Raw genomic sequence first — 13,542 nt, 5'->3', positions numbered from 1 at the left:
TGATTTTTCTTTGTTAAATGGCATTTAAATATATAAAATAAATATCAAAAATATAAGTCTTTGTTTGACTATGGTTGCAAATATCAAAAAATTTCTATATGTGACGCGGCACCAGAGTGAAGTTAGGGTTCTTCAAAATGCTGACACGCCGAGCTCACAAGGTTCGCTGTCACTGCTCTAGGGGTTTGAGGCTGACCCGTGGCCCCGCCCCGAGCCTGGGCCTGCGTCTTCAGAGACAGCAGGTGCCACCGCTGCAGCTCACGGGCGAGGCCTGGCAGGAGACAGGCCCGTGCTCAGCTCCTTGCACACAGGAATCCTCATGAAACCCTTAGAGACGGGCAGGACTCTCAGAGCCCTGCTTACAGATGGGGCACTGAGGCTCTGAGGCAGTCACACTCGTGATGCATGGACTTGGCTGGAGACGGGCGGAAGCTCTTCTGCCTGAAAGAGAAACGAGCGCCGGGGGCACAGCTGAGCAGGAGGGAAGCGTGCGCTACGGAGGCCCCTCCACACGGGCTGGGCCACACCGTGCTGGGGGCAGTCCCAGAGCCCCTGGTCTGTGGCCTGGCAACTGTGTCTTAGAGTCCCAACTACCCACACCCAACATGGCCAGAGTGTCCCTCCTCTTCCCTCAAACCACCTGGAGAGCCCCAGAAAATGGCGAACCCCTGTGGCTCAGGTCAAGATCCGGGGGACCTCCTTGCCTTGTCTTTCTCTCAGACTCTGAGCTGATCCTGAGACAAGTCCATGGGTACAACTTTCAAAACATGCTTAGACTCTGGCCACTGCTACTCACATCTCCGTGGGCACCTCTGCATCCACCAGGGAAGCCGAGTCAGATCCCATTTGTCCTCTGCTCAGGGCTCTGGTCCAGCCACACCGGCCTCCTGGCTGTCCTCACACCCTCGCTCTCCACCCCCAGCCTGTCAGGTGGCTCCCTCTGCCTGGCCTCCCTCCTCCTAGAGCAGGAGTGGGGAGCCTTCTTTCTGCCAAGGGCCACTGGGATATTTGTAACATCACTGGAGGGCCATACAAAATTTAGCCCTCAAAAATTAGCCTGCCAGCCCAGCCAGCAGGGCTCAGTGGTTGAATGATGACCTATGAACCAGGAGGTCACGGTTTGGTTCCTGGACAGGGCACACGTCCAGGTTGCAGGCTTGATCCCCAGTGTGGGGCATGCAGGAGGCAGCCGATCCATGATTCTCTCTCATCATTGATGTTTCTCTCTCTCTCTCCCTCCCTCTTCCTCTCTGAAATCAATAAAAATATATTTAAAAAAATTTAGCCTGCTGTATTTGGTCAGACTCACCCTAAGGCCTTGGCAGGGCCAGGCACATGATTTCAGGGGCCTTAGTGCGCAGGGCCTGCTGTTCCCCGCCCCCCCCCACCCCCCGAGCCTCCCAGGGCTGGCTCCTCCTTGTGACCCAAGATGGCCCAATGTCCCCTCCCAGAGGTCCCCTGCCCCCAGCAGAGGCCAGGGCAGGGCTGTGTGCCTGGGTACCCGCCCTCTGCCATGGGCGTGCGGGCAGCTGGGCCCAGGGCACCACTCTCTCTGCTGACAGCACTGTGGGCAGAGCCCGGGCAGGGCTGGGTTCTGTGAGCGATCGACACTGACTAGCAAAGGAGGCCACAGGAACGAGTCCAAGGCAGGAGAAGGCCTGGGTCTGTCCACGCTCTGCCAGGTGACTCGACAGTTCCAACACCTCGTGCCCAAGGTCTCACCTGTCCCGGGACCATCGCTCCGTCCCTCCTGGGCCCGAGAGTCACACTGCAACCACAGTCTGCAGTGGTTTTGAGAAAAGTTAAAGCTACTCGGGTCATAAGAGACCCTACCCTTGGCCTCTACCCCAGGACCCTTCGCTGGCCCCAACCCCAGGGCCAACAGCCCGAAGAAGTTATCAGGGGGAGAGACCAAGATGGCGGCATAGGTAAACCCCGCAGACTGCTGCCGCAAACAACCACTTCAAAAATACAACTAAAAGACGGAACGGACATCACCCAGAACCACAGGAAGGCTGGCTGAGGAGAGACTCTTCAACTAGAAGGAAAAATAACAGCACACCGAGGCTCAGAGGAGGCGCAGTGTGGAAAATACTCAGGTGCGGAGGTGCGCGCGCAAAGCGGGCTGGTGGCTGAGAGCGCGGTTGTCGTTTTCGGTCAGGGGGGAGTCTCAGACTCTGAGCTCCAGATACGGGCGAATCGCTGGGGACTCGGACTCAAACGGGAGAAGCGGGAGTGTCTGGCATCAGTTGGAAGGCAGCTTTCTCTCCAAGGTTTGCAGCGGTTCCTGGGGTTCTGAGAAGCAGAGCCTCTGGGAACAGGACTGAGGGCACCATAACCGCTCCCTCCGCCCGCCCTGTTGAGCCCGCCCCGCCCAAGCCCTGCGCAGAGCCATTTGCCGGATCGCCTCAGGCAAAGGCTAGATTAGCCCCTCCCCAGAGGACAGAAGTTTTCCGCGGCAGACACAGCTGATTCACACAGCCAGTCGGCCTGGTGGTCAAATCCCTCTAGTATTAACTACAACAATCAAGGCTCAACTAGAACAAGACTGCGCACAAAGACCACTAGGGGGTGCACCAAGAAAGCATAAAAAATGCGGAGACAAAAAAACATGACAGAAATGGAGGATATAGAGCTAAAAAACGCAATTTTGAGGGCTTGCAATAAACTTCTGGAGAGCCTCACGAAAACTAATGAGACCCTCGATGCTATGATAAAGAAACAACTAGAAATTAAGCATACACGGTCTGAAATAAAGAATATTACACCCAATAGCAGACCAGAGGAGCGCAAGAATCAAGCCAAAGATCTGAAATGCGAAGAAGCAAAAAACACCCAACCGGAAAAGCAAAATGAAAAAAGAATCCGAAAATACGAAGATAGTGTAAGGAGCCTCTGGGACAGCTTCAAGCGTACCAACATCAGAATAATAGGGGTGCCAGAAGATGAGAGAGAGCAAGAAATTGAAAACCTATTTGAAGAAATAATGGCAGAAAACTTCCCCCACCTGGTGAAAGAAATGGATTTTCAGGTCCAAGAAGCGCAGAGAACCCCAAACAAAAGGAATCCAAAGAGGACCACACCAAGACACATCATAATTAAAATGCCAAGAGCAAAAGACAAAGAGAGAATCTTAAAAGCAGCAAGAGAAAGAGTCGCAATTACCTACAAGGGAATACCCATACGACTGTCAGCTGATTTCTCAACAGAAACTTTGCAGGCCAGAAGGGAATGGCAAGAAATATTCAAAGTGCTGAATACCAAGAACCTACAACCAAGAATACTTTATCCAGCAAAGCTATCATTCAGAATTGAAGGTCAGATAAAGAGCTTCACAGATAAGGAAAAGCTAAAGGAGTTCATCACCACTAAACCAGTATTATACGAAATGCTGAAAGGTATCCTTTAAGAGGAGGAAGAAGAAAAAGGTAAAGATACAAATTGTGAACAACAAACATGCATCTATCAACAAGTGAATCTAAGAATCAAGTGAATAAATAATCTGATTTACAGAATGAACTGGTGATTATAATGAATCAGGGACATAGAAAGGGAATGGACTGACTATTCTTGGCGGGGAAAGGGGAATGGGAGATGCGGGAAGAAACTGGACAAAAATCGTGCACCTATGGATGAGGACAGTGGGTGGGGAGTGAGGGCGGAGGGTGGGGCGGGAACTGGGAGGAGGGGAGTTATGGGGGGGAAAAAAAGAGGAACAAATGTAACCTGAACAATAAAGATTTAATTTAAAAAAAAAAAAAAAAAAAAAAAAAAAAAAGAAGTTATCAGGGAAGGTGGTCACTGAGAACTCTTGCCCCTGCAGGCGGGGAGGAGGAGAGGGTTCTGGGGGGAGACGTGGGGTCTGTGCAGAGGGCCAGGCAGCCGTCACCTCCACGGCCATCTCTGTGGGGAGCCAATATAGGGTTAAGCCTCGGACTGACCTGTTGGCAAAGTCACAAACAAGTCTTCTTCTGAGTCTTAAACAACTCAATCCGACAGGTGGCTGCTGATTTACATGCGCTGTCATTTAAAAAATAAAAAAGGGGGAATTTGCCAGAAGCTGGTCCACCCTTGCTGCTTGACACAGTCGCTGCAGGGAAGAAACATCTGCACAGCATATGTTTCAAGGGACCTGGCGTATATGGTATACTGTTCTTAATATATTTGCTCCCCTTCTTAGCGCTATGTGTTTTAACCAAGGTCACCTCTCCGAGAAAGGTTGTTTCCCCAGGTGGGGATTTTTCCCTGGAGTTAGGGATTAACAGGACTAAGGAAGGGAATAAAACCCCTTAACTAAGTGCCAGGCGGGTAATTAATCACTTTAACTACGAACAATCACGCTTAAGCTACATAATCTTTACTTAGGATAATCTCCTTCAGTTACTTCCTTGTAGCTTAACAGAACAATAGAGTAGTGACCTTGGAATGGAGATAACAAATGCCCTAACCTTTGGAATAGAATGGATAGGATTAAAATCAAATGGTATAAATACAGATGTAACAGGAGAATAAAGAGAATCTGGCTAGAGAACCTGGCTAGAGAACCTGGTTATGCTTAACTGAACTCTGCCTTCGTGTCCTTCCTTCTTCGCAGATTCCGTCCACACCTTTGGGAACCCCTGGACCTGCTGGGGCTGGACCCCAACACATCTCAGTGCTGAGAGGTGGCCGGCAGGTCAGCACTCCCACTGGACAGATGGGAGAGTAGGCAGGGCTTCTGTTCCCTCTGGGAGTGAGGAGGCTGAGCAGCACGAGTAGGTACAGGAGCAGGGAGCAGACCCCGGGAACACCCGGCTGGCATGTGGGGCCTCTCCACACGCAGAGACTGGTTGGGGAGGGGCCACAGGGTGGTGGCTCAGAGTAGGTTAGGCAGAGGGGGCTGCGGCTTGGGAAAACTCCGGGGACCAGCCAACACAGCGGGGAAGCACATGAAGGCAGACCCTGGGTTACCCGGGAGAGCTACCTGCTGGTCCTCTTGCCACACCAGGCACCTCCCCGGCCCTGCACGGGCGGCCCCAGGGGCTATCATGGTGCTATGGGCCCGGGGCTTCCTGGGGCAGCCGCATGGCTCACGCAGGGGCCTGGTCTCCAGGGATCTGAACGCACCAGCTGTGGGGGCAGAGGGAGGCCAGAGGCAGCCGACCCTGTGACCTCTGACTTCCCATCTGCAAGAGGGGTGGGAGGCCGTGGGAGCTCCAGGATTCTAGGGCCACAGATGAACCTTCCTTTTAGTTTCCAAAACAGAGATTTATTTACTGAGAATGATTTAGTTTCTACATAAAAACCACCAGCTGCTCCTCATTGGGTCTTTCACACACATCAATTGTGGGGCCTCCTAGTCACCTTCACACCTGCAGCACACAGCTCTTGTTGATGCCAGGAAGGACAGCTGAGGCAGCGAAGGGTTTCGGGGGTTGGCATGGGGGAGGGCTCGGGGTCTCCCCTGGAGAGAATACACGTGGAGGCAGTTTCTCAGCACCTTGCCGACCAGCTGTGTCAGGCGAGAATGCGCCCCGTGGGCCGGCGCCGTTTCTGTTCGTCGTGGGGGCACCCGTGGCTCTCCCTCATTCTTCCACGGGCTGGGGCTTTGTGCCTCAGTAACAGCTCAGCTGCAGACACTGTTGTAGTAATTACCTTGGTGAATATGATGTCAAGAACCAAGAAAAGGCCCTACGACGGATAACAGTCTGTTGGAATTTTCTGCCTTCACCCATATCTCTCGAGTTTGCACGTCCAGCCACTCCCGCGTTCACAAGTGTCCTCACTACAATCCCGCCGTCACTGCTGCTGCAATCACACGCCTTGCAGCCGAAGCGTGCTCTCCTTGGAGTCCCTGCTCCCTCGAGTGGGAGCCGCTGTTTGGTGTATAAACATTAAGTTCAGAGGTGAAGTGGTCCAAAGGGGCCAGGCTTGGTGAAGACGGTCCATGTTACATGTTGTGAATCATCGTTCGGATGAGAGAATGTCCGTGTTCACTCCAACCTCTTTCCAGTCATGGTTTTTGGAAATATGGGTGATTCAAGTAAAGGATCGGATGACCAGTCATCTCTCCATCTGTCTTCCTTAGTCCCTTCAACATAATTAAACCGAGAAACTTCTCTGTATCTGTATAAGCAACGTGTCCACGGTGAAGAGCTAGCAGAGGTTTTGTGGCATTTTCCCATGTGGCGATGGTGTAAATTGGTGTGAGAAGTAACAGATTGAAAAAATCTTCATCAAAAAATGAGTTGGTTACTTCACCTACACTGTGTGGGTCTCCACACTGAACAGCTGTGCTGGAATGTCTGCCTCGTCTCCACGGTGGCGGAGGAGCGTCCCTCCTGCCCATTCTCCCCAGCGCCGGCGGCCGGGCCGCAGTCCTCTCTGCCTCCGCGCGCGGATGCCGGGCTCACGGCTCTCTCCCGGCAGCGCCGCCTTCCAGCGAGACCGGTCACCGGCCCGCCGGTCGCAGGGTCTGCACAGAGCTCGCTCACACCTTCTCTGCCGCGACACATCTTTTTGAAACCTTTCCCATAATGAAAGACGGACGGAAGGGTTAGATGGATTGCTCATCCCATTTCTGGAAATACTGATGGACGAGTAGAGAAAAAGACACAAGTTAACTGGTGACCAGTCAACAATGTTCAGACACGGAGACACAAGTATACTTGTGACCGGTCAGCAAGGGGTTAGGTTGCAAAGCTGCCCCTGAAGAAATAACGGTGCAGAAGGGGGCCAAGTCGGTCACCTCCAGGCAGGGATCTGTGCCTGGCGGCTCTAACGTCAAGTCCCTGGGTGGCGGCCATCGAGACTCGCTGCTTGTTTTCTGCTTTAAGAGAACTGCCTGGGCCTGGCTGGGAGGCACATTGGTTGGAGCATCACCCTGTACACCAACAGGCTGTGGGTTCCATTTACGGTCAGGGTGCGGATGGGAGGCAACCAATTGATGTTTCTCTCTCCTATCAATGTTTTTCTCTCTCTCCCTCTCCCTTCCTCTCTCTAAAGTCAATAAAAACACATCCCTAGGTGAGGATTAAAAAAAGGCACTGCCCTAGCTCGATCCCCAGTTGGGCACGTGCCCGGGGCGGCTCCTTCTCGGGTGCAGGAGCAGCCGATCGATGCTCCACTCTCACATCGATGTTTCTTTCTCTCTCTTCTCCCTTCTCCTGTCACTAAAAATAAAAAATTTTAAATGTATATATTTTTAAAAAGTGCTGTTTGAAAAACGACAGAAGGAAAAAGCGGGTCTATAACAACAGACATGAGGCTGGGCTGGGCAATCACAGAACACACAGTTTGTTTTTAAAAAAACTCCCACAAGAGGGGTCTTGTGTAATTTCAAATCAAACTCCTCATGGTCCTTAAAATACCCAAAACATCGTTAGAAGGACACACACTTATTTTTAAAGTGAGGAGTATGACACGCTCCCCGAGTTATGCTCCGTGTGGGGGAAAAAACAAAAAAGCACCGACTGACTTTTACCACAAGCGGAGGTAGGTCCACCCACACTGTCGTGAAGTCCAAAGGTGATTCCGAACAGGATGGTTGTCTCCTGCCCCATCAGGATGGGCCCAGAAAATGACTTTTAAAACCCAGGGCTGTCCCCTGCAGCCTTTGGCCAGGGCGGCCTGCGGCTTGATTCACAAGGATTCGGGTTTGCCTGTGTCTGCGAGTGCCCGGGTGTGCCCGCTGCTGGGCACACCTACACCTCATAGCCGAGCTGGGCGTTCTTCTCGGTGCACATCTCATGGATGACGTCAGGGTGGCCGTGCAGCTGACCGGGAAGAGAGCACCTTCTCCGGGCACCAGGAACCCTCCTCCGCCCGCCCTGGCCTGGAGAGCACCTCTGGAAGCTGGCCTGGCGGGTGCGCACACAGCGCTGCCTGGAGGACCTGCTGCTGGTCCAGCGGGCACTTCCCAGGGCCTCCCGCAGGCTGTGGTGGCAGCGACGCGGAGATGGTGGGTGCTCCTCGCCTGTCCCCGCGCAGATGCTCTGATGGAGGCGGATGACGCGGAGGCCTCCTCAGCCGCGTCTGCGCATGCGGTCCCTGCTGGTGGCCACTCTGCTCCATGGGCTTCCTTCTCCGCCTCCAGGAGACTGAGGCCTGGGACTCGGCCGGCGGGTGTCACACACAGCTCTGATCTTCCTGACGTGGCTCTTACGTCTGCCTTGAGGGGGTGGACCCTGGGGGACCCAGGCGACCGCAGAAGAGTGGCCGGTGGACACCGCCTCAAGGCAGGGCCAGCAGCTTGTCTGTGGCGCAGCTTCAGCAGGTGCTCAGCCAGCGGTGCCATTTTGGGGTCAAGGCCTGCGGTGCTGCCCTGGCCAGTGCCATGGGCATTCACACAGGGACCCTCCCGCCCCCGTCCCCGGTCAGCACGGGGACTGACTCTACCGCTGCCACAGACTCTGGGGACAGCAGCATCAGACCCTCCCTGAAGCAAGTGGGGCGCTCAGCCCTGGTGGCGAGGGGAGAGGGAAGGCCAGAGAAAGGGCCATCCAGGGTGGGCACGGTTCTGGCTTAGCTGCCTCCAGGCTGGGCGCCCTGCTTTCCCCACTATGAAGTGGTGACACACAAGCTCGCGTTTCCGAACCTGGACTTGAGGGCTGACCAGCCTGAGTCGAGCATCCTCTCAGCCCGTGCCAGCGAGACCTAGCCAGGCCTCCTTCAGAACTGCCTGCAGGGGCCATTCCCGCCCCTCTGCTCGCACTGCCCGGCCCACAGCCAGGGGAGCCTGGAACCGCCCGTCTACTCTCCGCTCAAGACCCTCCTGGGCACCCACCTCACTCAGAGTCACAGCCAAAGCCTCACGACGCCTGCCAGGGCCTCACACCACCTGCCCCAGGACCTCCTGACATCTACATGACCCACCGCTCGTCCCTCCAGCCTCCGCTGCCCGAGGCCGGCAGGCACCACAGGCCTCGGCCCGACTGCTCCTTTCACTCGAAAGTTCTTCCCACTCGAACCCTCCTCGCTTCTGCTTGGTCTTGACTTCAACGCCACCTTCCCAGGGAGGCCTCCTGAGCACCCGATTCCAAACAGAGCCCTTCCCCGCCCTCCTGCCCTGCCTCCTTCTCACGGGCCTGGTTCCTGGGCAGCTCCCAGGGGGGTGCTGCCTGCTGTCCTCCAGACGCCAGCCCCACGAGTCCCCGACACCTAGCACAGGGCCTGGCACACTCCAGCCACTCCGTAAGGACCAGACCCTGACGCTTCTCCCTCCAAGGGGCCCCGGGCAAGTCAGTGTCCTCGTCCGTGAAACAGGAGAGCCGTGTGCCCGCACCCACCAACAGGCTAGCAGGGGTGGGCAAACGTTTTGACTCGAGGGCCACAATGGGTTCTTAAACTGGACCGGAGGGCCGGAACAAAAGCATGGATGGAGTGTTTGTGTGAACTAATATAAATTCAAAGTAAACATCATTACATAAACGGGTGCGGTCTTTTTTTTTTTTTGAGTTTTATTCATTTTAAAGGGGCCGGACCCGGCCCGCGGGCCGTAGTTTGCCCACGGCTGGGCTAGAGGGTGAGGTAGAGCCTCTGCACCGGGCCGCCTAGAGCACAGGCCCCTTCCCTCACCGAGCTGGGCAGGAGGCTCAGCAGCCAGCGCTGCCAGAGGGGGCCCACCAGCCTGGGAGCCAAGGGCCACTGACCTCTCAGCCTGTGTTCACATCTCTCTACAGCAGTGGTTCTCAACCGTGGCTGCACATTAGAATCACCTGGGAATCTTTTTAAAATCCTGATTTCTGGGCCTCATCCTCCGGAAATTCTGTTTCTTTGTTACGGGGTGGGGCCACAACATTAGTAACAAAGAAACAGAATTTCCGGAGGATGAGGCCCAGAAATCAGGATTTTAAAAAGATTCCCAGGTGATTCTAATGTGCAGCCAAGGTCGGGCTGCAGAGCCTGGTGTGCAGGCGGAAGGAGGACAGACAGTCTCACACTGCGCCCTGGGGTGGCTGGGGTCCCTGGAACACTTTATAGTTAGCTGTCGGGTCAGCAGGTTCCAGAGGTGGGCACGTTTAGAAACATGGCTGGGCACGTCTAGCTGTGACCACAGCCAGCTCTGGGGGCCCGAGTGAGGTAGGAAGAAGGAAAACCCCGAACAGCCTTTTCTCCTTTGTCTCTGTGAGCATACAGCACCGCCTGAGCACCAAGGGAGCCAGAGCCTCCCTGGAACCTCAGAAAAGGATTTGAAAAGCCAGAGGCCCCTCTTAGGACAGGATCTCAAGGTCTGGCCTACGCTTACTGAGCTCTAGTCTTGCTGCATGTTAACATGTCGAACAGTAGTTTGCAGGCCAGCTGTAAACTGGATGAGTTTGACAGGAACTCAACTTCAAAAACATAAAAGTAGCCAACTGCAAAGAAGAAATCAAGCATGACCAAATAGTGTATAGACGGGAGGCAGAGCTCCAGATACAATCTCCTCTCTCTCCTACTTGCTGCAAGTGAATAAAACCACCCTGCGAGAATGGGCCGCCCCGCCGTGCAGCCTGCCCTGGAGTTCGGTACCCTCCCCAGCAAGAGCACCAGGCCCCGGCCAGGCACCATCGCAGCGGGAGGACCGGCTTCCACGTGCAAAGAACAGTGTTTGAGTTCTGGCTCTGGCACTTTGTGATGCTGGAAAGTCTCTCCTGCCCTGTGGTCTAAGCCTCAGTTTACTCATCCATAATATGGGATTGTTACCATCGTGACCAGCTAGTTCATATTAATAACTAGAGGCCGGGTGCGGTGGGGTTCCTTGGCCTGGCCTGCAGCTCTCTGACATCCCCCAAGGGGTCCCGGATCGCAGGCCAGGCCGAGGGACCCTGATTGGGAGGGACCGTGGGAGGGCTCCAGGGCATGTCCAGCCTGTCTAGCCCAGTTCTGATCAGCCGGACTCCAGTAGCAAGCTAATCTACTGGTTGGAGCGTCTGTCCCCTGGTGGTCAGTGTGCATCATAGCTACCAGTTGAACGGTCCAACAGTCGAATGGTCGCTTAGGTGTTTATATATATAGATAGGAAGAAAGCAAAGAGAGACACGGACGCATGTGCAGTGAAGTCAGGGTGAGGCAGGGAAGATGCCTGCCTGTCAGTCTAGCCCGGGGAGCCATGGATTGGCTGGGAGGGTGGACCACGGCAAGCTTGAGAAATCTTTGGTTAAAATCCCCAGAAAATGACACTTTCTCTCTCTCGCCACTTATGCTCCTATTTCTTTCTTGTTCCATGACCCACACTCGCCTGCCACGTGGCCCGAGAAGCTGCATGGCCCATGGCTCTGTGGGTCCCACACACCATGGACAGCAGCTGGAACATGAACTAAGCGGGCAGATGCGTCTGCACTGGGCTTCAACGTGGAGCGGACACCCGGGCAGTGGCTTTCATCCTCGCTCTGCCGAAGACAAGATGGGACTTTTCCCATGGCGGGGCGGGAGGCGGGACCCAATAAAGCTTTCCTCCACACCTCATCCTCCGGGGGCCTCAGCAAGTTCCTGCTCCCACAGCACCCCGAGAGCTCCACTGCCCCCGCAGCACCCCGAGAGCTCCACTGCCCCCGCAGCACCCCGAGAGCTCCACTGCCCCCGCAGCACCCCGAGAGCTCCACTGCCCCCGCAGCACCCCGAGAGCTCCACTGCCCCCGCAGCACCCCGAGAGCTCCACTGCCCCCGCAGCACCCCGAGAGCTCCACTGCCCCCGCAGCACCCCGAGAGCTCCACTGCCCCCGCAGCACCCCGAGAGCTCCACTGCCCCCGCAGCACCCCGAGAGCTCCACTGCCCCCGCAGCACCCCGAGAGCTCCACTGCCCCCGCAGCACCCCGAGAGCTCCACTGCCCCCGCAGCACCCCGAGAGCTCCACTGCCCCCGCAGCACCCCGAGAGCTCCACTGCCCCCGCAGCACCCCGAGAGCTCCACTGCCCCCGCAGCACCCCGAGAGCTCCACTGCCCCCGCAGCACCCCGAGAGCTCCACTGCCCCCGCAGCACCCCGAGAGCTCCACTGCCCCCGCAGCACCCCGAGAGCTCCACTGCCCCCGCAGCACCCCGAGAGCTCCACTGCCCCCGCAGCACCCCGAGAGCTCCACTGCCCCCGCAGCACCCCGAGAGCTCCACTGCCCCCGCAGCACCCCGAGAGCTCCACTGCCCCCGCAGCACCCCGAGAGCTCCACTGCCCCCGCAGCACCCCGAGAGCTCCACTGCCCCCGCAGCACCCCGAGAGCTCCACTGCCCCCGCAGCACCCCGAGAGCTCCACTGCCCCCGCAGCACCCCGAGAGCTCCACTGCCCCCGCAGCACCCCGAGAGCTCCACTGCCCCCGCAGCACCCCGAGAGCTCCACTGCCCCCGCAGCACCCCGAGAGCTCCACTGCCCCCGCAGCACCCCGAGAGCTCCACTGCCCCCGCAGCACCCCGAGAGCTCCACTGCCCCCGCAGCACCCCGAGAGCTCCACTGCCCCCGCAGCACCCCGAGAGCTCCACTGCCCCCGCAGCACCCCGAGAGCTCCACTGCCCCCGCAGCACCCCGAGAGCTCCACTGCCCCCGCAGCACCCCGAGAGCTCCACTGCCCCCGCAGCACCCCGAGAGCTCCACTGCCCCCGCAGCACCCCGAGAGCTCCACTGCCCCCGCAGCACCCCGAGAGCTCCACTGCCCCCGCAGCACCCCGAGAGCTCCACTGCCCCCGCAGCACCCCGAGAGCTCCACTGCCCCCGCAGCACCCCGAGAGCTCCACTGCCCCCCCAGCAGGTGGGCACATGGAGGCCACCCCAGCAATAACAGGGTGCTGCTGCCCCACATTGCATGGATGTGGTAGGGCCTGGCTCAAAGGGAGGGGAGGGTGTCCCGGGAATGTCCCTGCCCCAGCCCCCAGCCCCTCCTGATGCGTCCAAGTGCAGGTTGGAGGTGTCCAGTTCCAGGAGTCACACTGGGCAGGACCCTGTTCCACTGCTGCCCCAATTCACTGCCTGACCTCAGGCAGCCCCCCCTTTCCCGGGCCTCTGCCTTCCCTTCTCAGGAACGGGCACAGTGGCCGCTGAAGGCCCTTTCAGCGTGGACCTTGCCACAGCGGCCCAGCTGGGAAGGAGAAAAAGTTATAAAAGCAAAAGGGATGGGATGCAGGGAGTTTATGGTCCTTCATTTCACAATCTATTTTTCACCCCCAGAACTCTCAGGAGGAGGGTGTGGAGGAACCTCCCTTCCCAGGAAAGGAAGGCTTGCCTGTGCTTTCTGGTCTCAAAAGTAAGGACAGTCCACTTGCTATGCGCTGCAGGCGCAGTTCTTCGCCTTGACTCTTACGCAGCACTCAGCCTTCACCCGGGGTGTGCGCGGCCCCTCCCACGGCGGGAGGGAGAACCCGGGCAGCAGAGGCGGCCTGGGGTCCGAGAGGCACACCACACCCCCACCACCTTCCTGGGGAGAAGCAGCCCTCCATCTGCCCAGAGGAGCCTTCCCACGCCGCTCGGGGCAGCAAAGCGGAGGCTCCCGGGGCAGCCGGAAGCTACTGAACGCCCAGGGCGCGGGAGGTCCCGCCGACCCGCTTTCCAGGACCTCAGACGGCGGCCTCGGGGAACACCGGAAAGCAGCCCGGCCCGAG

General features: G+C 57.1%; 1 protein-coding gene across 1 annotated transcript in view; it reads right to left on the bottom strand.

Moving 5' to 3' along the window:
• NATD1 (N-acetyltransferase domain containing 1) overlaps window positions 1-13,536 on the bottom strand; it is a 19,522-nt gene extending 5,986 nt beyond the window's left edge. Inside the window, exon 1 of the mRNA XM_005870145.2 lies at window positions 13,263-13,536. Within this exon, the coding sequence (XP_005870207.2) occupies window positions 13,263-13,380 (118 nt within the window). The 5' untranslated portion in view covers window positions 13,381-13,536. The remainder of the gene's footprint in view (window positions 1-13,262) is intronic.
• Window positions 13,537-13,542: the final 6 nt, after the last annotated feature.

This window comes from Myotis brandtii, unplaced genomic scaffold (assembly GCF_000412655.1).
Source record: "Myotis brandtii unplaced genomic scaffold, ASM41265v1 scaffold314, whole genome shotgun sequence".
Lineage (NCBI taxonomy): Eukaryota > Metazoa > Chordata > Mammalia > Chiroptera > Vespertilionidae > Myotis > Myotis brandtii.
The sequence above is the reverse complement of the archived record's forward strand: the minus strand, read 5'-3'. Positions and strand labels throughout refer to the sequence as shown.